Source organism: Ruditapes philippinarum, unplaced genomic scaffold (assembly GCF_026571515.1).
Source record: "Ruditapes philippinarum isolate M1 unplaced genomic scaffold, ASM2657151v2 ctg1297_1_1_1_1, whole genome shotgun sequence".
In the NCBI taxonomy this organism is placed as follows: domain Eukaryota; kingdom Metazoa; phylum Mollusca; class Bivalvia; order Venerida; family Veneridae; genus Ruditapes; species Ruditapes philippinarum.
This window is the reverse complement of record NW_026863527.1, coordinates 258,091-285,475: the sequence shown is the minus strand read 5'-3', so window position 1 is coordinate 285,475 and position 27,385 is coordinate 258,091. Positions and strand designations below refer to the sequence as shown.

The following is a 27,385-nucleotide window of genomic DNA, read 5'->3' as shown; positions in this document are numbered from 1 at the left end:
ATAATAATCTTGAATTTTGTATTAAACGAACGTTAAAACGCGAGAGTATTGATAACAAAATTCAAAGTATGCAACTCTTAGAATAGGTAAGATAGGCAACATTCCACAACATAAGAAATTATTGCACTGGAATATCTTCGTGGACGTTTTATGAGGCTTAAGGTTGTCCTATTATTAGACCGGACAACAGGTTTAGAGATACCTACATGCATACAGCAGTACCGTTACCAGAATCTTTTGCATCTTCCAGCAAGGACGCCGGATACTGACGCATAGACATTGTTTTCTCTTTATTACTGTCAGTGCATGTTTCTATACAAATTGTCCACGCTGAAAGAAGATAATATCATCTTAAACAACACTATTACAAACATTATTTTTCCCACAATTATAAAGTACATTTGTATAGAGAATAGTTTGCTTAATTCTGTCTTTGGTTACCAGACAAGGCTGAAATGAGGTGGAAGGAAACAAGAAATACCCGGAGGTCAAGGCAGTTGCACGGTAAAAGAGAAATTAAGATTAATGTCCCTTGATTTAAGTTTTATTATAACTCGTTATAATGCTTTGAGTTGTAAATTGAACAACCCATTTGTAAAATAAATGCCCATACACCATTGATATGTTGCATTCCGATTACACACGAACATTTTTATAACGTATACATATTTAATTCGCAATAAAATTTGTAAAAAAGTTACTAAAAGCAAATAAACAATCATTATATAAAGCCTTATTAATTTCAGAGGCACACAAAGTTTATCATTTCTATTAAATTATTCATGTTTTACTGGTAATTAGCGAAACTTTCATCTAGACTGGAATTATACCCGAGAGGATAAAATCCAATTCAACTGGCTTTACCAGCACCAGTTATGGATAATTTGTAAACAATTCATTTATTCATCATGCCAGTGTATGACTGGGGACAATCTTGTTATCTATAATTACGAATGAATAAAATTTACAAGGGAACAAAGCAAAAATAAACAACAGAACAGCCATATCTCTACTGCATGCAATATTCAGATCTTCTTATGTTTACATTTAGCGCAGCTTCAAAGAGAAGCTTATTTAAATCAGGTTGTTCTGCATGGTAATAGATTAGTGAACGTTAATAAGTTTTGCATATATTCGACGGTCTGTTATCTGCCTCAAACGCTTTTAATGTTGTTTTTTTCCCCATTTTTTAGTGCACTTTTAAAGTATCCAAAAATTTGCTCATTGACCAATTATCTGAACCATCTTTTTCATCTGTTGCTTTTTCGCAATAAGTACAGTTATAGTGAACTAATATTTCGTATGGAATTCAAAATACTACTATGTTTACCTTTTGCTACTTTTGTGACAAACTATTTCACGTTTATCACTACTTTCTTCAGATAACAAGCATCTCACATTCTCAAAACCATTATTTGTTTGCCCTTTCTTAAGAAGTAAAAATTATTCATTTCTGAGGCATAATGTGCCTTTAACGACGAAATTTTATTGCAGCCATTAAGACTGAGTATAAAACTTATGTACAATGTAATTGTAAAATTGGTTTTAATAAAATTTTGTACTGTTTTAATGGCCATTTTGAATGCTTAGATGTAACTCTATATTTTTTTTATTTATTGCATTACATTTAACACAATAAATATTGCTTTATATAAATGTTTAATAAAAGCCTTTATTAGTAAAAAAAACTTTCAACACTTGTCTTGCATGGTTACACTTGCACGTTGTTAGAGAACTCAGGATTCAGTGATCAGGCATACATGCTTTAAATCAATACAGCAAAGGGTTATTTCATGACGTGTATGTCTAAAATGATGAATAAAACATACATTTTAATACTCCAAGGCTTTCTGCTACTAACTTTCAGTAGAATGAAAAATTAAAGTAATTTGCATTATGCATATTTTATATACGATGTTATTACCATAAAATATCTTCGTTTTTTTCTATACAGTAGTACTTTTATTTAGGAAATAGATATTAATTCTGAGTGCATTGTTGTAGAATAATGCACGGTTTGAGTTCAAATGCGTAGTAATATAATCACGAAGGCCGATAGGCCTGAGTGATTAATTACAAAGCATTTGAGTAAAGCATACAATAATGCACGAAGAATTAATATCTATTTCCATTCTAACACGTCAAGAATAAATAAAATTATCATTTTAAAGGTTAACTTTATGTTTGGTGGTTAAAATTTTTTCGGGATTTCCAATAGAAACGTTCTTTAAAGGCTGTTCCAGTGGGTTGAAAAAATCTGTCGTTAAATCTACCATGTGTAGAAACATTTTGAGAATAACGAATTTTGAAAACGTTGATACAACTTTGTTTGATTATTTTATTTCACTCTATAATTTTTCAAGCGAAATACAAATTATTAAAAGTGAAATAAATGTAAATTGTAAATGACATTAAAATAGCGTACTTGATTTGATTGTTTTGCACGTGTTGTTTGGCGCTACATTGTGATGTCACGTAAACAACACTTTAAACGTCTGTACTGTACAGCGTTAACGACTGAATTAAAGATATTGGTGTTCGGATTCATTTTCTTAGATAGACCATTTTCTTTCATTCTAGATAGTTTTCACAACAAAATTCGGCAAAAAATTGTTTTTATTTATAAGATTTTTCAAACAAAATGTGAAATGTGAAAATACACAGGGAGATAATAAGATGGGGAGTGCATTGTTGTAGAATAATGCACGCTTCGGGCCTTCTTTGTCTATATAAAAAAAATCCGATAGTGTTAGAATTATGCATATAATATGCATTGGTCAACCCCCATTAACGTAAGATGACGTTGACGTCAAAATCAAATCGGGACATATAAAGGATAGGAATATTATTTGGTTTTCAGTGCAAGATATGTTACAACAGTTGCATTACATTGTGTTTAAAAAACATCGATCATCTAGGTATCAGTAATATAACAGATAACTCATTAAATCATGACTCAAAGCACGAACTCTTATTTGCTCGTCTTTGCATAAGATGACTCACTCGACATTTGTCATTTAAGCATGCTCTCTACGGTTAATATTTATGACATTTATGTTGAAGGAGAAACAAATGTAATTCTCTACTGATTAAATTATCTGAAAACTACAAATATGTTAAAAACGACGACGACAGCAATCCTACCCCCTCTCCCATGATAATAACAACAACATCAGCTGCAATTCAATGATAAGTGCAGAAATTAAAGAAGAAACATGTGTTGATTCAGGTTCAGGTTTTCCCTAAAAATAATTTAATACTGAATCAATTTAACTAATTAGTGTCTAAAATTTGTTCTAAAACAGTCGTAAGGTCAAGTGAATTAAATAATCTGTATTGGCAGGTTAAACATGTATACTTTAACAGGCTTGCGTTGTAGTACATATTTTACATTTAGCTTTTTTTTGCTGTAGAAAATTGTTCGTATTAACAGAAACAAAATACTTTGAAATACAAGATTCTAACTTCTTTGAAAGTCTTTCAATGTAAAATGTTCTATTACGTAATCATGGCAAATTTAAGATAAGATAAAAACAGATGTTATTATTTCTTCATTCTAGAAGAAATTAGTATTTCTTTTTGATTCAAATGTATCAAACTGATTCATTCTTTAACTTAATATAATGACTGTTGTTATCCTCTGTCAATACAATCAGAAGGGGGGTAAAGAAACATTTTTTTTTGGCGTCCGTCCTTGCGACCATACGTCCGGATTTATATCTTAGAACTGGATGATACAATTTCAATTTAAAATGAAATATTGAGTTATGGCATTTCCTTACTATAATTATTTAAAGAAAATTTTCCATTTTGATTCTTTATTGTATAAGCGATTGGTTGAAATGTAATGAAATTGAGCATGAATGTATATCATAGAATGAAGAAATAATTCTTTGAATCTTAATAATGTCCAGTCCTGGTCTGGGTTCAATAAAAATTGGTCGAGCATAAATCTGCAGTCTTTCACCCCACTTGAATACTTTAGTAACATATACTAATATATAAGATAGTGAATGATCAAAAGACATCACAAAATGTCATTATTTCATTTTTATTTCAATTTACAGAATAGAATATATTTCTTTCCCACAGTTGTATTCATTTTTATTTATAACTTATCATTGCTTAAAATGATATAAAATCATTCTGGAAATAGTTAGTTACACCACGGATTTATATTATAATATAAATTCGTGGTTACACAAACTTTTCAATGTCCAACGTTTCGAGGGGTTAAACGTTTCAGAAACTCGTTGAAAAAAGGGGTTTAACCCCTCGAAACGTTGGAGGTAGTAGATAATTATAAAATGATATAACATTATAAAAAAATATTAAGACACTGACGTAACTAGTAAGCTCATAGGTAATTCCATTGCTTCGGGTTGTATATTGATTAATTCATACAGTAAGTTAGATAATAGTTTTCAATTTCAGAGCAGCGTTTACATGTATTTGAAATCAATGATACAAACGTCTGTATGATAAATCAATAAGCATCTGTTTGATAAATCAATAATAAAAGAGTCTATATGATAAATCAAATAATACAAGCGTTTGTATGAGAATTATAATAAATCAATAAAAGAACTGTCTGTATGATAAATCAAATATAGTGCTGCAAATTCATAGGGTAAAATGACATAGAAGTGGTCTATGTCAGCCAACAGCAAGTTTTAAATACCAAGTTGTTCGTCTATGTCTGTAGTTTCCGCAATGAATATTCATTTGACTCAAGTCCGATGCGAAACTTAGAAATCCAAGATGGCGTCAAAGATGGCCGCCAAATCCCTAAATATTCTAGAATATTAATGTTGACTCATATTCATTTTCATTTTTGTATTTCAAGTGAAATTTTGCACGGAATATATACCAAGAGGCTTTAATTCATTGGAGAAAACAGATTGTGTTTTGCTTTTTTATACATAAATAAGCAAAATAATGCCAAACGTATGGGTTCTTGCTATGATACTCTTGTCTATGCTTAAACAAAGAAATATTAATAACTTATTTTGTTATTCCATTATTGTAATGTACTCATGAAAGTAGTGCTTTAATGTATTCATATTATATCTGAAGAAATGTTTGTTTGTAATTAAGCAGTATGACATATGAAATGGAAGGCGCCACATTAAAATAGTTTTAAAATGTAATGTTGTAACTCGTACTTATTTGTTCTATCAATTATTTCCCCTTATTTTGTGTTTCTAACAAATTATAGCTTCTGTGATGCAGACCATGTAACACATTAACAGAATTAACAAGGAATGTGATAATTTGATTCTGGTAATTTAATGAATTACTGGTCAAATCGTACCCTATCCATTATTTTCAGTAGATGCGAATAATAAATCTGGAGAAAGACTGATCCCTCGATTATACTGATTACATTGTATATGAAATGACAATATTGATGAAAGTAAATAAATATAAATTGTATCATAGGGGACCTTTCTGTTGAAAATGTGTCCGAGTTGAGTCGTACACATATACATACACAGTGCGTTAACTGGAGTGCAGGTATTAGTTACCCGCACTCCAGAGCATGCCCATTGATTGGCTCATTTTTGCTGGGGTTTACTTATTGTGACGGAAGAGAAAGGGAAAACGACAGAAATAAATGTTCGTTCCTTGGTTACTTTTTCCCGGGGTTTCATATTGTGACAACAGGGAACGTGTTTTTATATTTGACTATGATACAAAAGAGAAAGAAAATCAAAACACTCGGCAATCTGATTAATACTCGGGGGCTACGCCCCTACGCCCCCTCATATAAATCAGATAGCCTCGTGTTTCGATGCTCTTTCTAGTGATACCATTAGAGGTATCTTTTAAGATCTTATAATCTATCAAAAATATGAAACTAATTTAAAAAGCATGATTTAAGGATTTGAATAGTAACAAAAAATGTTCATTTATCTATATGTTCTACGCTTTTTCAATGCCAAATGAAATGTAATTTATTTGTTAAAGTCACTTATATTGAAATGTGTTTAGAAAGTTTGATATTTTATCTTCATGTATTATTACTCTGTTGACCTTAGGTTTCATGAAACATGCATAGAAGTCAGATAAAACATAAAAAAAACTATTTGGCGTAGACAAGGTTTAATTAAAGAAGAAGATAAGGCGATACAATTGCATATGGGAAATGCTATGAACAACAGATTAGTAATAATGTACTTTTATTGCATGTTTAAATGCTATATGATCAAACGATATCATAATTATATTCTACAATATTAAATTTTTTTATCGACAACAATTTGCAGTTGACTATTTATCTTTTTACTATTTCTGTTTATTTTAATATTTCATCAAATACCGCATATATTTCATTTGTAACGTTTGATCCGCCATCTTGAATATGTCACATAAATAATTTCCTGTTGTTTTTTTTATTCGATTCTGTATAAGATAATCACAGCTATAAAAACCGGAATATTCTCCCAGATGTTAAATTAAAATAAAAATTTGAAATAAACAATTAGCATGTTGTAGTAAACAACGACGAAAGACAAGTATCACGTGCAAGACTGCATGAAAAATCGAATGTTTGGAAAACTTATCGAAATACATTACGTGTATCTAGTTTAATTATCAAAATAATAACACTGTTTTTGTGATATACATGTACATACTTGTTTAAAGATCTGACAAATATATGTAGCAGATAGAAAATAATCTGAAATGTTATGATGATAGGAATGTGTGAAAGGAAACTTGAAATTTCCCGAATGCGAGCTGACTGTATGAAATGTTCACTTGTGAACTTAAATATATATATTTCTGCGTTTATTCTTCTTTTTTACATGTATTTTATTTATGTATGAGTGACGCGGAAAAAGTGCCTAACTTTGATCCAAGTATATAAACCTATAAAGCTAATGGACAAGCTGTTAAACTGAGCCTGCAATTTCGTGAAAAAAATATCACAATGCACATGCTTTTTACATAAAGTTATTAAATACAAATATAACAACATATTTATTTACTTGGTTTTTACGAATAAAAATTAAACTAATTAACACAACATACATTAACTGCTGATAATAACAGCTCCTTCCATAGGTCAAAATAAAAAGCATTTCATAAGAGACGACGGCTCAGCGGCGTCGCCAATAAATGGAATTATTGTTAAAGGTTGAATAAAATATGTTATTTCCATTATATAAATTATTTATACTGTTGAATGTTGTGCAACACTATTTAAATGAAAATAAAAGATTATATTGTGTATTTGTTGATTTAAGAAAAATTTGATACTATATATAGAATTGCACTATGGTTAAAATTGTATAGATTAGGAATACAAGGTAAATTATTGAGAATTATTAGGGACATGTATACAAAAGTTAAATCCTGTGTTAGATCATGTAACGATTATTCCTCATATTTTGAGTATACTGTAGGTTTAAGACAAGGGGAGATAATGTCGCCACTACTTTTTTCTCTGTTCGTAGAAGACCTAGAATTATTTTTACAGGATAACATTAGTTCTGGACTTGATATTGAAGAAATTATCTTACTTTTACTATTATTTGCTGATGATATGGTTATATTAGGAAAATCGCCTCAAGAATTACAAATGCATTTAGATAGATTATATGAATATTGTAAAAGTTAGGGATTAGAAGTAAATACAGATAAAACTAAAATTGTTGTATTAAGGAAAAATGGCGGTTTACTGGGAAATGAGTTTTGGACATATGATGGTAATGACATTAAAGTAGTGAATAATTTTAATTATCTAGGAACAGTTTTCAATTCAACGGAAATTTTACTTTAATTCAGGAATACATTGCAGGTAAAGCTTTAAAGGCGCTTAATGTTTTAATGTTTTGCTTTTAAATTGTAAAAAGTATAGTTTTAAACCAAAGTTATTATGTCAGCTATTTGATTCTTTTGTTGGCTCAATTTTGAGTTATTCGTCAGAAATATGGGGATGTACAAAATCAAAACAAATTGAAAGAATACATTTAAAATTTTGTAAAAATATATTGTCAGTAAGAAATACTACCTGTACTGTTAGTGTATATGGAGAGTTGGGAAGATATCCTTTGTTCGTATCCCGTTATGTACGCATTGTTAAATATTGGTTTAAGTTGCTGCACCACAGACAATATTATTTTACGCTCAGTTTACCAGCTATCATTAAATGATTGTAATAAAGGATTATGTAACTGGGTAGCCTATGTTAAAAAGCTTTTGTGTGACTATGGTTTTTCAGATGTTTGGAATAACCCACATGATATTGTATTTAAAAACTTTATCCCGATATTTAGAACAGAACAGAACAGAACATATCTTTATTCAGACTTGTACATAGTACATCATCTTCAACACATATATATTTAACAACTAAATATTCTGCACATGATTAAAGCGTTACAAATCAATACAATTTTAATTTTTGTTTTCATATAAACTGATCTACAAATAACAGGAGAGTGAAAGTATATTACAATACAACTTATCATAGTTAATAAACATGATGAAACGGACTCCATAAAATACAATTTAGACAACGGCTAATTGATTGTTTTATATAGGGGTGGCATGTATCTAAAGAAACAAGTTCTGTATTGGAATTATATGAGTATAATGTGTGTAAAATTAGTTTTTGTTACAAAATTTATTTCGATATATTGCCTGATCATTTGAGACGACTTATTACTAGATTAAGAACTTCTGCACACAGCTTAAGAATACAAACTGGTAGATATGCTAGAAATAGAATACAAAGAAATGAACGGTATTGTCAATGTTGTTCTTTAAGAGACTTAGAAGATGAATTTCATTTTGTTCTTATATGTCCATGTTATACAAGTATTCGTACCCTTTATATTAAAAGATATTATTTTGTTAACCCAAGTATGTACAAATTTATTGCATTGCTGCAAAGTAATAATAGAAATGAGCTATGTAAATTAGCACTATATTACAAAAATGCTATGACTGTTAGAACACAGTGTTAAATAATGTTCAATGATAGATCAAAATTTAGTTTATTAAAAATAAAGTTTAATGATATATTAAAAATTAGTTTTGAAATTGATTTTCTTCTTAAATATGTTCATCCTCACTTAACTGAGGCTTAATAACAAATATCTGAACAATGACAATTGTTACAACTACAATTATTAATCTCTTTATATTATTTATTTTAATAATTTCTTTATATTGATTGCACTGAAAAGTACCTGTTACTTGAATATTATTATGTTATGTATATGATGATGTACTATGTACAAATCAGAAATAAAAGATATGTTCTGTTCTATGTTCTGTTTCATTATATATTTTCCGCACCTCAATTATACAAACGACTCATTTCTAAGCGTTGGACCCGGATATATTTATTTCTTAATTGGTTAATTTAATCGTTTAAAATTATATTGCATTTGAAATAAAAAAAAAATGACAAAACTAAACCCGGATATTTACAAAGTGATTAAAAGGTTTCTGACTGAAATTGTTTCCATTGTAATTGCTTTTACATCAGACTTGTCAGTATAGAGTTATTCCAGTGCTCACTGTGTGGGTTTCTTTCGACAAGCAAAGAAAGAAATAAGATTTCAGTTATCCAGAAAATATGTTTTGTTAAATACGAGTATATTTCATGTTATAAATCATTTGAACATGATGGAGATATTTTAATCATAGACAGATTTATCACAATCAATGAATAAATTATATCCGCACAGAGTCTGCTAGATTCAGATAACGTTCTATTCCCGAGGTTAATGTTTTTATTATAGTCTGAGATATCACTATTAGTTATTTTTTCACTTTTGTTGTTGGTTTGTTATCTTGAAAAATGGTTGAAAACAAAAAAATCTTTGTATTGTTACATGTTTTTCTTGACAGAAGCAATGATTGCCTCTAGTTAATTTTCTATATATTTTCAGTTTTTAAATACCATAAAAACGAAATGATATATTTACTGAGCTATCTTCAAATTAAATAGTTCTTTTTGAATATGCTGTTTTTACAAAATTTTGGGGTACTTACAGAATATATCCGAAACATGAAAACAACGATATTTTTTCATTAGCTAAGTGATTTTTTTGTTGTTTTTTTGCTGTTGTTTTTTTTGGAGTTCTATTTTATTTGTCAATTTGATTGAATTTTGTATTGTGTCCGAGTTTTTAGCTCGACTATGAGAGCTGTCGTACTCGCCCCGGCATCCGCGATTACAGTTTTGGTTCAGTAAAATATTTTACTCTATAACCTTTTCATTTCTTAAGGTATCAACTTCAAACTTCAAATATATGTTCCTTATCATCAACCACATCTTATGTGATAATGTTCATAACTCTAGCAGCAATATTTTCAGATTTATCTCCCCTTGAACTTAGAATTTTCTTAAAAAAATACAATTTTTTACTGTTAGTTCTTTATTTCTCAAGGGATCAACTTCATACTTCAAATAATTATATGTTCCTTATCATCAACCACATGTTATATGACAAGGTTCATAACTCTAGCACCAATATTTTCAGTTTTATCTCCCCTTGAACTTAGAATTTCCTTAAAAAATACTATTTTTACTGTTAGTTCTTTATTTCTCAAGGGGTCAACTTCGTACGTCAAATATGTGTTCCCTATCATCACCCACATGTTATATGACAAAGTTCATAACTCTAGCGCCAACATTTTCAGATTTATCACCCCTTGAACTTAGAATTTTCCTTAGAAATAGTATTTTTTACTGTTACTTCTTTATTTTTAAAGGGATCAACTTCATACTTCAAATGTATGCTCCTTATCATCAACCACCACATGTTATGTGACAACGTTCATAACTGTAGCACAAATATTTTTAGATTAATCTCCCCTTGAACGTAGAATTTTCCTTAAAAATTTTTTTTTTTACTGTTACTTATTTATTTTTTAAGGTATCAACTTCATACTTCAAATATATGTCCCTTATCATTAACCACATATTATGTGACAAGGTTCAGAACTTAGCACCAATATTGCAAGAATTATCTCCCCATAAACTTAGATTTTTTATGCTCCCCGAAAAATTTCGGGGGAGCACATAGTCGCCGGGTTGTCCGTCCGTACGTCCCGAATTCGTGTCCGGTCCAAAACTGTGTTATTTGAAGTCTAATTTTACAACTATTTCAAAGAAATGATCACCCTATTGAGACAACGTGTCGCGCGCAACATTTGGGTCGCTACCTTGAAGGTCAAGTCACAGCATGACCTTGAAGTAAAATCGTGTCCGGCCCATAACTTCGTTATTTACAACTATTTCACAGATTTGATCACCATATTAAGACGACGTGTCGCGCGCAAATTTCGGTCGGTACCTTGAAGGTCAAGGTCACAGCTTGACCTTGCAGCAAAATCGTGTCCAGCCCACAACTTGGTTATTTGAAGTCTGATTTTACAACTATTTTACAGAAATGATCACCATATTGAGACGACGTTACGCGCGCAACATTTGGGTCGCTACCTTGAAGGTCATGGTCACAGCATAACCTTGAAGCAAATGGTGTCCGGCCCATACCTTCGTTATTTGAAGTCAGATTTTACAACTATTTCACAGAAATGATCACCATATTGAGACGACGTGTCGCGCGCAAGTCGGTAGATAGATCTAATTGAGTAGAAGTGCAGTGAAAGAAAAGTAACTCTGCATTGCCTAAGTTTGGAACTATCACACTTTGAACTTTGTCTGGGACATAACTCTGGAACTACAAAAGATATACTTTTCTGTGTCCAAATCCTAGTCGGGGAGCATCACCCGGTTCAACCGGCTCTTGTTTACTTGAAAAATGTTATTTTTTTGTCTATAACTTCTTTAGTGGTAAAGATATCTACCTCAAACTTCAAATACTTATTCCTTATCATCAATTACATCTTGTGTGATAATTTCAGAATTATCTCTCTTTGAACTTAGGATTTTCTTTAAGAAATATTTAATAACTTCGTTACTTGTTTTTGGTATCTACCTCAAACTTCAAATATATATTTCTTATCATTATACACATGTTGTGTGAAAAAGTTCATAACTCTAGCGTGACTATTTCCATAACTATTCCCCCTTGAACTTATGGAATTTATGTTAACAAATGTTATTTTTTTACTACTTAATTCATAATTTTTCTCTCACAGTTTAGTCTTACTTTCTGCGTCCAGTATTTTATTAGTCGAGCTTTGCTGTCTCCTGTGACAGCTCTTGTTAAAGTATCTTTTGGCGGCCAATGATATCAGTCCTGTTTTTGAAAAAGAAAAATAGTATATGACGAAGGCTGCAAGTGATAAATAAAGTGGTGTTAATAAATATGAACACAATACTGTTAAATATATCGAATATAATCGAATATAAGAACTAGCAAAGTTATAGCTTTATTTCAAATTTACATATTTTCTTATTGCAAAAAAACATATTGGAATGATATAATGAAAATGCTGACGACTCACATTATGAGTAACATGTAAAATATTCATGTTCTCTAAACTTTACAGTAATGCAAAACAGAAATAAACTTACACAAACAAAGCATACTTGACTTCTTCAATTGACCCTAAATATATGTTTGTTTTCAAACAGGACAACAATCAAATTACAACGTAACATTTCACGAGGAGATATACATTAAAATAAACAGATGCTATATCTCAGAATCCAGATTTTACTGTTTACACAGATTTCAAACTGCATCACTCTCGGTAAGCTACGCATCAACTTATGTAAGTGCGCAGTAACCTAGTGGTTAAAGTTTTTTCCCCTCAACACAAGGATCCTGGGTTTGAGTCATATTCGACTTAGTTCGCCATATGACACCAACACAGATAAGACTAAGAGGTTTTAAACAAATGTATAAGCTGTAAGAATTAACCTGTTTTACAACCGAGCTTAAATGCCTTATTGAAAATATTTAATAAAAACCCTTAATTGGACAGACCTTAATTAAAAAAACATACATCGATGCAGTAGGTCGTTCGCAACATACTCGTACAATGGGAAAAAGTTACTTTAGTATTTACATTTCATTGCACTAGTGTTGTTCTACGTGTAAATATCCAATATTAACAATGTATTGTTGTTTTGTATACATGGTACAAGCGTATCTAAGATCTTATCGATCTCTAATTCACTTTAAATCTCATATCTTGATAAAATAGGAGTAATATATCTTTTTATTTTGTATAGGAATGTACAACTGCGACTGCCTCAGCGAGGAAAATTTCGTCTTTAGAATTTCAACATATAAACAACAACACTGCCAAATATAATATGTCCACTGTGCGAGCCTGAAATATAAAACATGAAAAATAGTTTGAATTATATTCACGTTAATTTGTTGGCGTATACAGAGAAAAAAACAACAACAAAAACACAATAACAACTAACAAAACATATACATGTATAAGATAGTATCATATACATTATATATAATGAGGTAAAAACATGTTCAAACAAGAGCTGACTTTTAGACTATTGAGAGTTGAATAAAACTTCATATTGGATTAAAACGTAATACTGGAAAAAGAAACAGACCTTTGAAATCTTTTTACAAAGCTGTGATTTTGATGCATGTTACTGCACACGCAAAACACATTAAAACATAAAACACATTAATTAGCATATCATGATTTTTTTTCAAACTCACTTGTAATCATAACGTTATTCTCGGGATTCGACTGCGGTTCTGATTCTGATGCAGATGCACACCCATTTTCTACCAGTAGCTGATATGAGATAATTTGTTCGTTAGATAAATGACAATCCCAAGGTGAGAAAGTGATTTCCTCGTATTGTTCACTTATAATGTCCAAACACTGTGGCACCTTTTTCCCTACACATTCAAGAAGTCGATGAAAACGACTGAAAAAAGCAGCGTCAAAATAAAATACAAAATATATCTATAAATAATGTATTCACTTTTTCTCTTACAGTCATTAGATTTTACTGATAAATAATAAAATAAAATTTACGCTTTCTTATCTACCTGCCTCTCAAAACACGCTCGATATGACACGTGATTGTTCTAATACCCAATTTACGTATTATATTGGTCATATTCTTTATCATTATCACTATAGAATTTAACAATGTAAATTATAATAAGCTTGAATAGGGGCATATATATATAGGGCAACATTCCACAAAAATCAGAAATTACTGGAGGCTTTAGGTAATCCTGTTATTGGACCGGAAGCTTTATTTTCAAGCACACGCGCAGTCTTCAAAACAACAGGTTTAGAGATACCTACATGCATACAGCAGTACCGTTACCAGAATCTTTTGCATCTTCCAGCAAGGACGCCGGATACTGACACTTTGTCATTGTGTCCGCTTTATTACTTTCAGTGCATGTTTCTATACAAATTGCCCACGCTGAAACAAGATAATATCATCTTAAACAACACAATTACAAACATGATTTTTCCCAGAATTATAATGTAAAAGTGTATAGAGAATATTATGCTTAATTCTGTCTTTGGATACCATGAGGTGGAAGGAGACACGAACATTTTTATAACGTATACATACTTAATTCGCAATAGAATTGTAAAAAAGATTACTAAAAGCAAAGAAACACTCATTATATAGCCTTATTAATTTCAGAGGCACACAAAGTTTATCATTTCTATTAAATTATTCATTTTTACTGGTAATTAGCGAAACTTTCATCTAGACTGGAATTATACCCGAGAGGATAAAATCCAATTCAACTGGCTTTACCAGCACCAGTAAGAATAATTTGTAAACAATTCATTTATTCATCATGCCAGTGTATGACTGGGGACAATCTAGTTATCTATAATTACGAATGAATAAAATTTACAAGGGAACAAAGCAAAAACAGAACAGCCATATCTCTACTGCATGCAATATTCAGATCTTCTGTTTACATTTAGCGCAGCTTCAAATAGAAGCTTATTTAAATCAGGTTGTTCTGCATGGTAATAGATTAGTGCACGTAAATAAGGTTTGCATATATTCGACGGTCTGTTGTCTGCCTCAAACGCTTTTAACGTTGTTTTTTTTCCCATTTTTTTAGTTCACTTTTAAAGTATCCAAAAATTTGCTCATTGACCAATTATCTGAACCATCTTTTTCATCTGTTGCTTTTTTGCAATAAGTACAGTTATAGTAAACTAGCTAGTATTTCGTATGGAATTCAAAATACAACTATGTTTACCTTTTGCTACTTTTGTGACAAACTATTTCACGTTTATCACTACTTTCTTCAGATAACAAGCATCTCACATTCTCAAAACCATTATTTGTTTGCCCTTTCTTAAGAAGTAAAAATTATTCATTTCTGAGGCATAATGTGCCTTTAACGACGAAATTTTATTGCTGCCATTGAAACTGAGTATAAAACTTATGTACATGATATAATTGTAGAATTGGTTTTAATAAAATATTGTAATGTTTTAAATGGCCACTATGAAATACTTAGATGTAACTCTCTATTTTTGTATTTATTGCATTACATTTGATATAATGAATAATTGTTTTATATAACTGTTTATTAAAAACCTTTATTAGTAAAAAACAAACAAACAAAATACTTTCAGTACTCGTGCTGATTACACATGCACGTTGTTAAAGAACTCAGGATTCAGTGATTTGGCATACATGTTTTAAATCAATACAGCAGCAAATTGTTATTTCATGAAGATGTCTAAAACGATGAATAAAACATACATTTTTAATACTCCAAGGCTTTCTGCTGCTAACTTTCAGTGGAATAAAAAAAGCAATTTGCATTTTGCATATTTTATATACGATGTTATTACAATAAAATATCTTCGATTATTCTATAGCATTTTTTATACTCATAAAATGCATTGATCAACCTGCACGTTATTCGTTCCCAATAACGTAAGATGTTGTTGACGTCAAAATCAAATGGGGACATATAAAGGATAGGAATATTATTTGGTTTTCAGTGCAAGATATGTTACAACAGATGCATTTCATTGTGTCAAAAAAGCCATCGATCATCTAGGTATCAGTAATAAAAATTACAGACTCATAAAAAACGCGACATCACTCATTAAATTATGACTCAAAGCACGAACTCTTATTTGCTCGTCTTTGTATAAGATGACTCACTCGACATTTGTCATTTAATCACGATCTCTACGGTTAATATTTATGTAGAAGGAGAAACAAATGTTGTAATTCTCTACTGATGAAATTATCTGAAAATTACAAATATGTTAAAAACGACGACGACAGCAATCTTATCGCCTCTCCCATTATAATAACAACAACATCAGCTGCAATTCAATAATAAAGTGCAGAAATTAAAGAAGAAACATGTGTTGATTCAGGTTCACGTTTTCCCGATAAATAATTTAATACTGAATCAATTTAGCTAATTAGTGTCTAAAATTTGTTCTAAAACAGTCGTAAGGTCAAGTGAATCTTATTAAATAATCTGTATTGGCAGGTTAAACATGTATACTTTAACAAGATGAGATAATAGTTCTCACAGGCTTGCGTTGTAGTACATATTTTACATTTAGCTTTTTTGCTGTAGAAAATTGTTCGTATTAACAGAAACAAACTTGATACTTTGAAATACTTTGAAATACAAGATTTTAACTTCTTTGAAAGTCTTTCAATGTAAAATGTTCTATTACGTAATCATGACAAATTTAAGATAAGATAAAAACAGATCGGATCTTATTTTTTTTCTTCATTCTAGAAGAAATTAGTATTTCTTTTTCATTCAAATGTATCAAACTGATTCATTCTTTTACTTAGTCAATACAATCAGAAGGGGGTAAAGAAACATTTTTTTGGCGTCCGTCCTTGCGACCATACGTCCGGATTTATATCTTAGAACTGGATGATCCAATTTCAACTTAAAATGAAATTTTGAGTCATGGCATTTCCTTACTATAATTATTTTAAGAAAAAAATCCATTTTGATTCTTTACTGTATAAGTAATTGGTTGGAATGTAATGAAATTGAGCATGAATGTATATCATAGAATGAAAAAATAATTATTTGAATCTTAATAATGTCCAGTCCTGGTCTGGGTTCAATAAAAATTGGTCGAGCATAAATCTGCAAATTTTCACCCCACTTGAATACTTTAGTAACATATACTAATATATAAGATAGTGAATGATCAAAAGACATCACAAAATGTCATTATTTCATTTTTGTGTCAATTTACAGAATAGAATACCATCTAATATTCATGTATATAAAGCTATTTTGCTTCAGCTCGGCCTGTTTGGCCGTGATTGTTGTTGTGGACATTGGCAATATAAGTACCTTATTTATATCTATGTCATATCATTCAAGTGCTTTGTATCATTTACTGAGGGAATATCAATTCAACGGATTTGTATGTTAATATTTGAAATAATATACTCACTTGCAAAAAAAAGTGTGCATTTGGTGATAGTGAAATTTTGTATACTTATTTAAGAAAAATATTGGCATATATTTGGTATCAAAATTTGTGAAAAATGTAATGACAACAACGGTTAACATTTAGTTGAAATTCGATTAATAACATAGTACTTGTAAACAGCTGAGAGGAGCTGAGAGGTGAAAAATATATTGGGATTTTTGTAAATGTGTAATTAGACAAATGGCGTTAAAAAGTCACAATCTACAACTTTTACTTTTCGTCCTTCCGCTTTTTCACAACAATTATCAAATTTTAATACCAAGTAAACATTTTTGTGGTCAATACAGTTCTGCCAATTCTGATATCAAATTTGCCAATATTTTGCTCAAGCGCAAATTTAATTTTCTTTGGCAAATGAGTATATTATATGTTTAAATATTTATTAAAGTATATACTTATATTCATTAATGCAATGAATGTTTTATAACAGGTTTCATTAAAGCGAAACATGCAATCAAACGAAGCCTATTGTTTATTTAATTTCTTTCCCACAGTTGTATTCATTTTTATTTATAACTTATCATTGCTTAAAATGATATAAAATCATTCTGGAAATAGTTAGTTACACAACGGATTTATATTATTATAGTCTGTATGATAAATCAAATATAGTGCTGCAAATTCATAGGGTAAAATGACATAGTGGTCTATGTCAGCCAACACCAAGTTTTATATTATAATATAAATCCGTGGTTACACAAACTTTTCAATCTCCAACGTTTCGAGGGGTTAAACCCCTCTTTTTCAAGGAGTTTCAGAAACTCGTTGAAAAAAGGGGTTTAATGCTTCGAAACGTTGGAGGTAGTAGATAATTATAAAATGATTTAACATTATTATATGAAATGTTAAGACACTGACGTTACTAGTAAGCTCATAGGTAATTCCAGTGCTTCGGGTTGTATATTGATTAATCTATACTTAGATAATAGTTTTCAATTTCAGGAGCAGCCTTTACATGTATTTGAAAATCAATGATACAAACGTCTGTATGATAAATCAATAAGCATCTGTTTGATAAATCAAATATCAAGCGTTTGTATGAGAAATATGATAAATCAATAAAAGAACTGTCTGTATGATAAATCAAATATAGTGCTGCAAATTCATAGGGTAAAATGACATAAAAGTGGTCTATGTCAGCCAACAGCAAGTTTAAAATACCAAGTTGTTCGTCTATGTCTGTAGTTTCCGCAATGAATATTCATTTGGCTCAAGTCCTCTGAGAAACTTACAAATCCAAGATGGCGTCAAAGATGGCCGCCAAATCCCTAAATATTCTAGAATATTAATGTTGACTCATATTCATTTCCATTTTTGTATTTCAAGTGCAATTTTGCACGGAATATATACCAAGAGTCTTTACTTCATTGGAGAAAACAGATTGTGTTTTGCTTTTTTATACATAAATAAGCAAACTAATGCCAAACGTATGGGTTCTTGCTATGATACTCTTGTCTATGCTTAAACAGAGAAATATTTATGACTTATTTTGTTATTCCATTATTGTAATGTACTCATGATGAAAGTAGTGCTTTAATGTATTCATATCATATCTAAGAAATGTTTGTTTGTAATTAAGCAGTAAGACATATAAAATGGAAGGCGCCACATTAAAATAGTTTTAAAATGTAATGTTGTAACTCGTACTTATTTGTTCTATCAATTATTTCCCCTTATTTTGTGTTTCTGACAAATTATAGCTTCTATGATGCAGTCCATGTAACACATTAACATATTTAACAATGAATATGATATTTTGATTCTGGTAATTTAATGAATTACTGGTCAAATCGTACAGCTTGGCATTTTTATTACAAAAAATCACCAACCAGAGCCAACGAAGCAAGACAGAAGACGAAAATTAATACAATTCAGATACTTTTAGAACTGTCCATTATAGAGTATTCCGCTTAATCCATCAGATGAAATCAAGAGATGAAAGCGAAGCGTCCAAATGGAAAATTTTTTAGCACCAAGCTTGCGGTACGCCTTAAAATAACTGGGTCATAGCCTCTTATAAAATTACTACGACCCATGATCATTGAAAGTTTATAAACCACATCTCCATAGAAAATCAGGCTTGATTATACCCAGTCGTAAATGATTTTTAAAGTACAAATGAATTTTAAAATATACCTGAATTAAGATGGTTTTAACTATGTAAAATATTTACGTAATTTATGATAGCGATAGCCTTGTTGAAGAAGTTTTCCTGTAATAAATCGTTCATTAAAATCATCCACACGACAGCAGGCCCTGGCAAATCTAATAAACTTAGAAGTATATACCCCATATGGTGTTGCATGAAGTACTTGTGAAAAGTTAAAGGTATTTAAAAACATAGATTTTAGTTACAATGATATTGTAAATGATAGAAATGTTTAAATCTAAAAAGGATAAAGAGTATGTTTAATTCATTTTAAGTTCACTTGGATATATTTAAGATTTTATTTAATCTAATTTGATCAAAATGAGGATTATTCATGTTCAGGGTATCATCTATGTAGTGGGAAGTGTTATTTTATGCACTGTATAACTTCCGGTAAGACTTAACATAAAATCGCTCTCGTAAATCAGTATCAGTATTAGGCCACTAACATGTCATTGGCATTATGATTGTAGAGAAGATCCTTTAAGAGTATTAAACAAGGCAAAGTTGATAATTCAGACTCGGTTTGATGGGTCTGTAGTCTGTTCATGAGAGACAATGTAATTTGCAACATCTCTCACGCCTCTTAGTACCGGCTAAGTAGTATTCAATCTTCAACTATAAAAGATTTGCAATCAATAATCCCAAAGAAACTATAAATATAACACTAAAATTAAGTAAGGTGCAACTTTTTACGGCTGCCACACAACACTTGAAACCTGCTGCCTGATGTTGCAGGCTCGGTTTGATCGAGCCTATTCATGGACGGTACTGGAACGTACAAGCTACCGTCTGAGCCCCCTAGCACCTAGTATTACTATCAAGTACCCAACAGGGAAAAGTTTAGCTATTTTCGTCCAATTGAAAGCTCATGAATTTAACAACGAACTTGAAAAAAAATGCATTTGGTCAAAATCATATACAAAGCTGTCAGTAGGCCAGGGTGTTTGACTATGCTCAGTGCTTGATAGTAAAAAATGGAGCATAGAATTGTAAAAAAGATTATGATGGTGAACAGATGTAAACAGATGTGCAAAGTCTCAAAGCCATGTGTCTATGGAATTTTGAAATTATCTGAGGTGATACGCAAACATTCCAAATAAAATAAGGGGCATAATTCTGTCAAAAGGCTTGATAGAGTTGCCTCCTACTGTGTACAGGTTGGAGGCACGATGGTGCAAAAGTGCAAAGTTTCAAATCCATATTTTTAAAGTTATATGTCTATGGACTTTGAAAATAGTTGAGGTGGTACGCAAACTTTTACGTAAGTTGTTACGCCGACGCGACTCTCGGGTGACTATGATAGTTCTCCTTAATCTTCGAGCTTAAAATGAAACTGGCCTCATAATATTTATTTTCAATTCACTCACAATACTATTTTATTCATTATTCAGATCCAGTCTAGCAGGAAGGTCTCTAACTGTAAAAAGAATTCCCTACCCATTTCAAATTTTCTAGAAAATTACATTTTACATTTTAATGAATATATCATATCCGTAAATCATAATGGCAAAACACCAAGTATGATTAAATTGTAGATTATCATATGTTAAGCCAATGCCTTAAAACAAGAGCTTTAAGTCGGACAGCACGCTCGAATACTCAAAATTAACAGCCTGCATAATTAAGGAATTCTCTTATGTCACAAAGTAGTATATTTAAAAGAAAACATGTTAGAGGGAAATAATCTACAATAATGATTTAGTTTCAAGTGCATTACCTAGATGGTTGTGGAGATAAATCTTGTCCAAGTAATGCTTTAAGAAAATAAATGGATACAATTATTTTCAAATAAATGCTCGAGTGATGGGTCTTGAAAAGTGACCTACAAGTATAATCCAAAAATCATATTTGAAGTCGAACAATGAATGTTTATGGCGAAGGAGAAACTTGCAACTGAGTCCTTAACCTAATGTGTAGATACATTTGTAAAGCTGTATAAAACAAAATAATGAAGGTTACACTGTTTAAACAAAAACGAACTAATAAGTTAGACATACAATGTATTACGAAAAGGACACCCAGTTTGCAACATATTTTCCTCTGTCGTTTAAATTAGACGATGAAAACTAGAAAAAAATGCAATAAAGTCAAAATTTATAGCATGAGATAATTAAAAATAAGAAATTTAATGTAAAATTTCAATTGATTTACAAAACTGAAAAAGAAATAAGCCAACATCAATATACTAGAATTTTAGGGAATTGGCGGCCATCTTTGACGCCATCTTGGATATCTCATGCAGCTTCGTATCGGGTTTGGGTCAAATGAATATCCATTCCAGGACAAAAAATTTGGTACATGAAACTTGTTGTTGGCTGACATAGACCAGTTGCCCCTCAAAATAGGCTAGTAAAGTAGGCTTATTTGCAGCACTAATAATACAAGCGTCTGTATGATAAATCAATAACATAACTAGTTTACCAGAAATGTCAGTAATTGTCTTGGCTTTTATGTATTATATCTCATCTTAAGGGACTTATTAGTGTTAAATATCGCTGGAGAAATGCGGCTATGTAACATGTGTTCTTGTTGCAATATTTAACTCATGTATAACTGTTATTTAAATATGTGGACTTTATTCTGATCTATATTTATTTGTTATATTGACATTGTTTAAACATTAATTCGATATAAGCTTATTTAAGTTATAAATAAATGTATAGAACGAAGAAGTTGTTTTCGTCGGGGTCTAATTAAAATGTGTTGTTATCAGTAACCGTTGTATTAATTAGCACAGTAATTATCTGATGTGAATACATAAATATTTGATATACAAGAACTGTGATATTTTTTTTTTCATCTTTTAACATTATTAGATTAAACAGTGAACATTTACAAGGAAAAGTTTAGATAATGTCTGTATCACTATATGTTATTATCTGTTATCCAGTATGATTATATTATTATAATTATTATTATCATTTCATCAAAATCCAGTTTTTGCATATTTGATTACTTGAAATACAAAAATTGATTACAAAAATATCAAAACGTATGAATGACTTACACTGACAAAAAAAATTACCATCTACTGTTGTAACAAATGAGCCGCGTCACGACAAAACCAGCATAGTGCGTTTGCGACCAGCATGGATCCAGACCAGCCTGCGCATCCGCGCAGTCTGATCAGGATCCATGCTGTTCGCTATCAGTTTCTCTACTTGTAATAGGGTTGGTAAGCGAACAGCATGGATCCTGATCAGACTGCGCAGGCTGGTCTGAATCCATGCTGGTCGCAACACACTATGTTGGTTTTGTCGTGACGCGGCTCAAATGTTCATAATACTTATCATGAACAGAACAGAATTCTTTCTACAGACTTATACATTGTTAACAACCACTCAATTAATCATAGTCACAGGGCAAGTGAAAAACGTACAAGCTAAACTCTTTTTTTCATAATAAATAAAAAAATGTTTAAAAAGCAAAAAGTTGTTGCAAAAAGACAAAAAGGTTGTGTTAAGAGTTGATGATTGTTTTTTTTTATGATAAAGATTCTGGGATATATTAAAAAAAAACTTAATTAAACTAGTTTTATTTTGCGTTGGTAGTAGATCTATATAAATTTGAATATAGATGGTCTAAAATATGATAATACATTTTATGGTTCTAAATTCACAGGCTATGAAAACAAGGGCAAGCATATAAAATGATATTCATCCTCAAGGCCAATATAACATCTATGACATGATAATGTCCACCTTTTCCAATAAATCCGATTTTTTTTTAGATATTAAAGTCTCATGTATTTCAGCAACCTGTTCGTGGTATTGCTGAGGAATACAATGTACTTTCCTTTTCACAGATGTTTACGGAACAGCATCTTTGTAGAATGGTTTACCTGTAGGCATAATTTACGTTAATATTTAATAAAGTGTTTAACTCACCTGTCTGTGTAATATATGAGAAAATAAAGACGAGAAAAATATATCCAGAAGAACGTGTCAGTAATTCCATTATATAACACTAGAAGTTTCCAGCATTATCACAGAGCTCGTTTAGATTCGACGTCTAGATCACTCTTTAAATCAATATTAGCTCCCAAAGGCAACAAAAAGCGATATGAAAGTCTGACGGGAAATCCTAGTGAATCACATTTGAGCCGCGTCACGACAAAACCAACATAGTGCGTTTGCGACAAGCATGGATCCAGACCAGTCTGCGCATCCGTGCAGTCTGATCAGGATCTATGCTGTTCGCTTATTAACTCGCTTACAAGTAGAGAAACTGATAGCGAACAGCATGGATCCTGATCAGACTGCGCGGATGCGCAGGCTGGTCTGGATCCATGCTGGTCGCAAACGCACTATGTTGGTTTTGTCGTGGCGCGGCTCATTTCATAGACTTCCCGTAAAACCATCTCACGTGCTTCCAGTTCCGTAGAAATCTGCATTTCCCGCCAGACACTGCATAATTCAATTGTCTCAGTAGAAAGTATCAACTATCGGTTATTTTTATTTTGCTAATCAAATAAATGCTAAATGTTCAGAAATACAATAATGGCTTAATTGTAATTTGTAACCGAATTATTCTTCTATAACGAACTTTTCTGAAAATTCATTGCAATTCAATGCGCTAAACATTATAAATATTTATGTTCTAGTGTCGGCTTGATTATAATTCTCTTTATCTGTATCAGTACTGCCTGTCTTCTTGTAAAAAAATCTGCTGAATCGTGTATTTTTTTCCTGAAATCTAAAAAATATACATAATCTTATATCAACTAAATTAGATCTAGGTTAACTGTAACACTTTACTTTTTTATGCTTTCGATAAAGATTTTGAAAATGCTTTTTTCAAAAAGATTGTAACACGTGATCATATATCAAAGTTCCATCTGCTGTTTATTGCGAAGGGTCTATCTGGAAATAGATCAACCTTCATGACCTAAGAACAGATATTGTAAAAGTTTATCAGAATTTTCTGATTGAATGAAGTATTGATTGGTAGCTTGGATATGCCAGTGCTGATTTTAATACGGTGGAAATTTGGCCCGACTTAGATCTAATTTACCAAATGACCTTTTTGTACTTGTAGAATATCGAGCGTTTTTTTTATAAATTTTTATAACCATTTTTATATTTAATTATAAGCACTTCCAGACCGCCACTGTCTTTCAATACACATCTTTCGTTAAAAATACCATAAAACTAATTATTTATTACACAGTACTTGAAACAATGTTTAACTTAATGCCCTTTTTTCACAGTCCCGGTTTGCCACGGTTAAGTCTACCGGGATCTGGTCTCCACCGGGATCAACCGGGTATACACAGGGTTAACATAGGCACTTACCGTATATATCCGGTGCTTAATCGGGTACAGAACCGGGAATACACCTGACCAACCGGCATAGACCCGTGCAGTATGACCAGGCTCTATACTTTTAGTATCTCAATTTTTACATTTTTTTTATTTTAAATCCCTTAATTTTTAAATGAACTATTCCAAATTCAAAGCTAAGCAGGTTCATTAGAAATATGTTTCATTAGTAATCATACAATGGTATAGACGATGTTACAAGCTCTGATATATACAGGCCTCTTGTGTATTTGTATTGTAAGACATTATATTGTATATAAGGCGGCGCTGGTAATTACGTGAATTATTACAAAGGATTCTGAAAAGGACTTACATCTAAGAGTGAAAATCAATAGCCACACTATAGTTATGATTTATTGTAAAATATTTCAGACGTGCATTTAGCCATATATAAGATATTGATTTAGTGTGAATATTGCAGACGTGAATTGAATTTAGCCATATAGCTAATGCAATCAGTAAACTGTCAAGAACGTCACTTTTAATTTGAAAACCGAGATTGGTATACGAGATCAAATTTTATTTCTCGCCGATTAAATGAAAATACGTTTTTCTTAGTTTTTTCCATCTTTTATTGTACATTTATATACATGTTTTATATAAAGTTTTCTCGTTCTAAAGAAATATTTAATCTGATTGAATAATTTTTTTTTATAATAATTGTATTAATAATAATAATATGAATGGATTTATTTTTGGTAGAACACTCGTCGCGAGACCGAGATAATCCGGGTTCGAGTCATTTTTATTCACTGCCTATTAAATATCTAATCAGGGAATCTTAGGAAAATATTTTTAAATTGCGATACTTGAAATCTTAACAGTTCTCTTTTTTTACATTGAATAGCTGCTGGTCAGTTTTCATTGCGAGATATATCAAACTGAATGTATTGTCGTGTGTGCGTGTGCGCGTGTGCGTGCGTGTGTGCTGTAGCAAACTTTTTAAAAATTGTTTTTAATTATCAGATTTATTTTCAAATTTAAAATAAACCAGACATCCACTGATTAAAATTTGTGTGACTTAAATACATGTCACATAGATTTATTAATCTTTCTAAATCGCAACCAAATTACCAACTCTCCAATAACACAGCACACTGCATAATTATTGGTAATAAAAATAAGCCACTTACAATCGACAACAAATGACCCTGCACGAAAACGCTGATAATCTTTGTGCATTCTGCACGCACAATTTGATATAGAACATTTCCATATGCTTTTTATTACGTTGATTCAAGAATGTTTACTATGCTGACGTCGATAATATTTAAGTTATTGGATTACATCCCTTTGAAGAACAAAAACCTCTTTATAACAGCATCAATTCTTCCCAACTTTTTATACCAGAGTAACACCTCTCAGCACAACAATCAAATTCTTTGTCTATTAAAGGATATAGCCTTCAACTAGCAGATAACACTAGAACAGTTTTTTTTTTAAATTAATTTCATGCATGTTTCATGATTCGCGAGAATCCCAAACTACCTACCAAAAAGTAGTGAGTGATTTGAATTTAAGATGTTTTCCACGCAAGACAGAAAGTACTTTTCCGGAATAAATATAACAATTATATAGCACGATAGATGTGTTCTCCAATATTGAAACGCCCTGTCACCCTATGTCCAGACTCAGCTGGTTATTCACGAGAATACCAAACTACATACTGGGAGGTAGTTGGTAATTCGGATATTGCATATATTCCTCTGAAAACAGAAGAAGGTATTTTTCTGAAACAAATTTTTACTGTTTTATAACAAGATATGTGTTTTCTATAATAAAATAACACGCCCTTCACCATAAATCGACCAGGGGATTCGCGTAAACCAGAAGGTTGTTGGTTATTGGAACATTACATGTATTTCTCTAAACAAAAAAACAACAACAAAAACAAAACAAAAAACAACAACAACAAAAAAAAATTCAGAATAAAAGGAACAAATATATGATAAGATGGATAAATCCTACCAAATGGTGATTGAATTAAAAAGTGATAGTTTTAAGTATACAAAATTGGTTTACAGTCTAACACTACATTCATTGTGTTCTAAAGAATACGAAAATAGTCTCTAGGATACATTTAGACTTTGATATTTAGGTTTTAGAAAGTATACATGTCAGTCCTGTAATAGATAGAAAATTTCAATGAAAAGAAGGGGGTGGGTGGCAGGAGTAGGGATGTATCCTCTTTGAAAGCACTTTGCAACTCTGACAGATCATCTTAATGTGACAGGCATTTCATTCTCCTAGAAAACTCACATCGTTTAAGTCTATGGGGAAAAAGAATATTCTACTGAAATCGTATAATTTATACACGGGGTTTTCACCTGGCCTAAATACATTTTGCTTATTGTAAGAACATGAAACTTTACCATTTTTGTCACCGTTCCTGGACTGCGACATGCAAATTACAAGATTTGATCATTTCTACTCGTAAATTGCATTGAAGCCAAACAAAATAAATAATTATATACTACATGACAAATGGACGACAAACTACACACCA

The 27,385-nt window shown here is 31.0% G+C and overlaps 1 protein-coding gene across 2 annotated transcripts; it reads right to left on the bottom strand.

The window, feature by feature from the left end:
* Nucleotides 1–12,358: 12,358 nt before the first annotated feature.
* On the bottom strand, nt 12,359–24,130 carry LOC132722321 (uncharacterized). 2 transcript variants are annotated; one of them, XM_060706798.1, is made up of 5 exons: nt 23,866–24,130; nt 23,446–23,641; nt 14,233–14,356; nt 13,629–13,843; nt 12,359–13,269 (listed from the first exon to the last, which is right to left on the bottom strand). In XM_060706798.1, exons 2-5 carry the CDS (start codon nt 23,513–23,515, stop codon nt 13,211–13,213), a joined length of 468 nt encoding a protein of 155 aa, XP_060562781.1. In that variant the 5' UTR covers nt 23,516–23,641; nt 23,866–24,130; the 3' UTR covers nt 12,359–13,210. The 2 variants fall into 2 exon arrangements, with proteins under 2 accessions (XP_060562781.1, XP_060562780.1); XM_060706797.1 differs by lacking the exon at nt 23,866–24,130 and having other exon boundaries at nt 23,446–23,740.
* Between the last annotated feature and the right edge of the window lie 3,255 nt (nt 24,131–27,385).

Coding starts and splice junctions, on each gene's coding strand:
- LOC132722321 (XM_060706798.1), bottom strand. CDS start 23,515: ATGGAATTACTGACACGTTCTTCTGGATATATTTTTCTCGTCTTTATT. Junction 14,357..23,445: donor CTCATATATTACACAGACAG/GTGAGTTAAACA, acceptor ATCTTGTTTCAG/CGTGGGCAATTTGTATAGAA. Junction 13,844..14,232: donor AACGGTACTGCTGTATGCAT/GTAGGTATCTCT, acceptor TGCTTTTTTCAG/TCGTTTTCATCGACTTCTTG.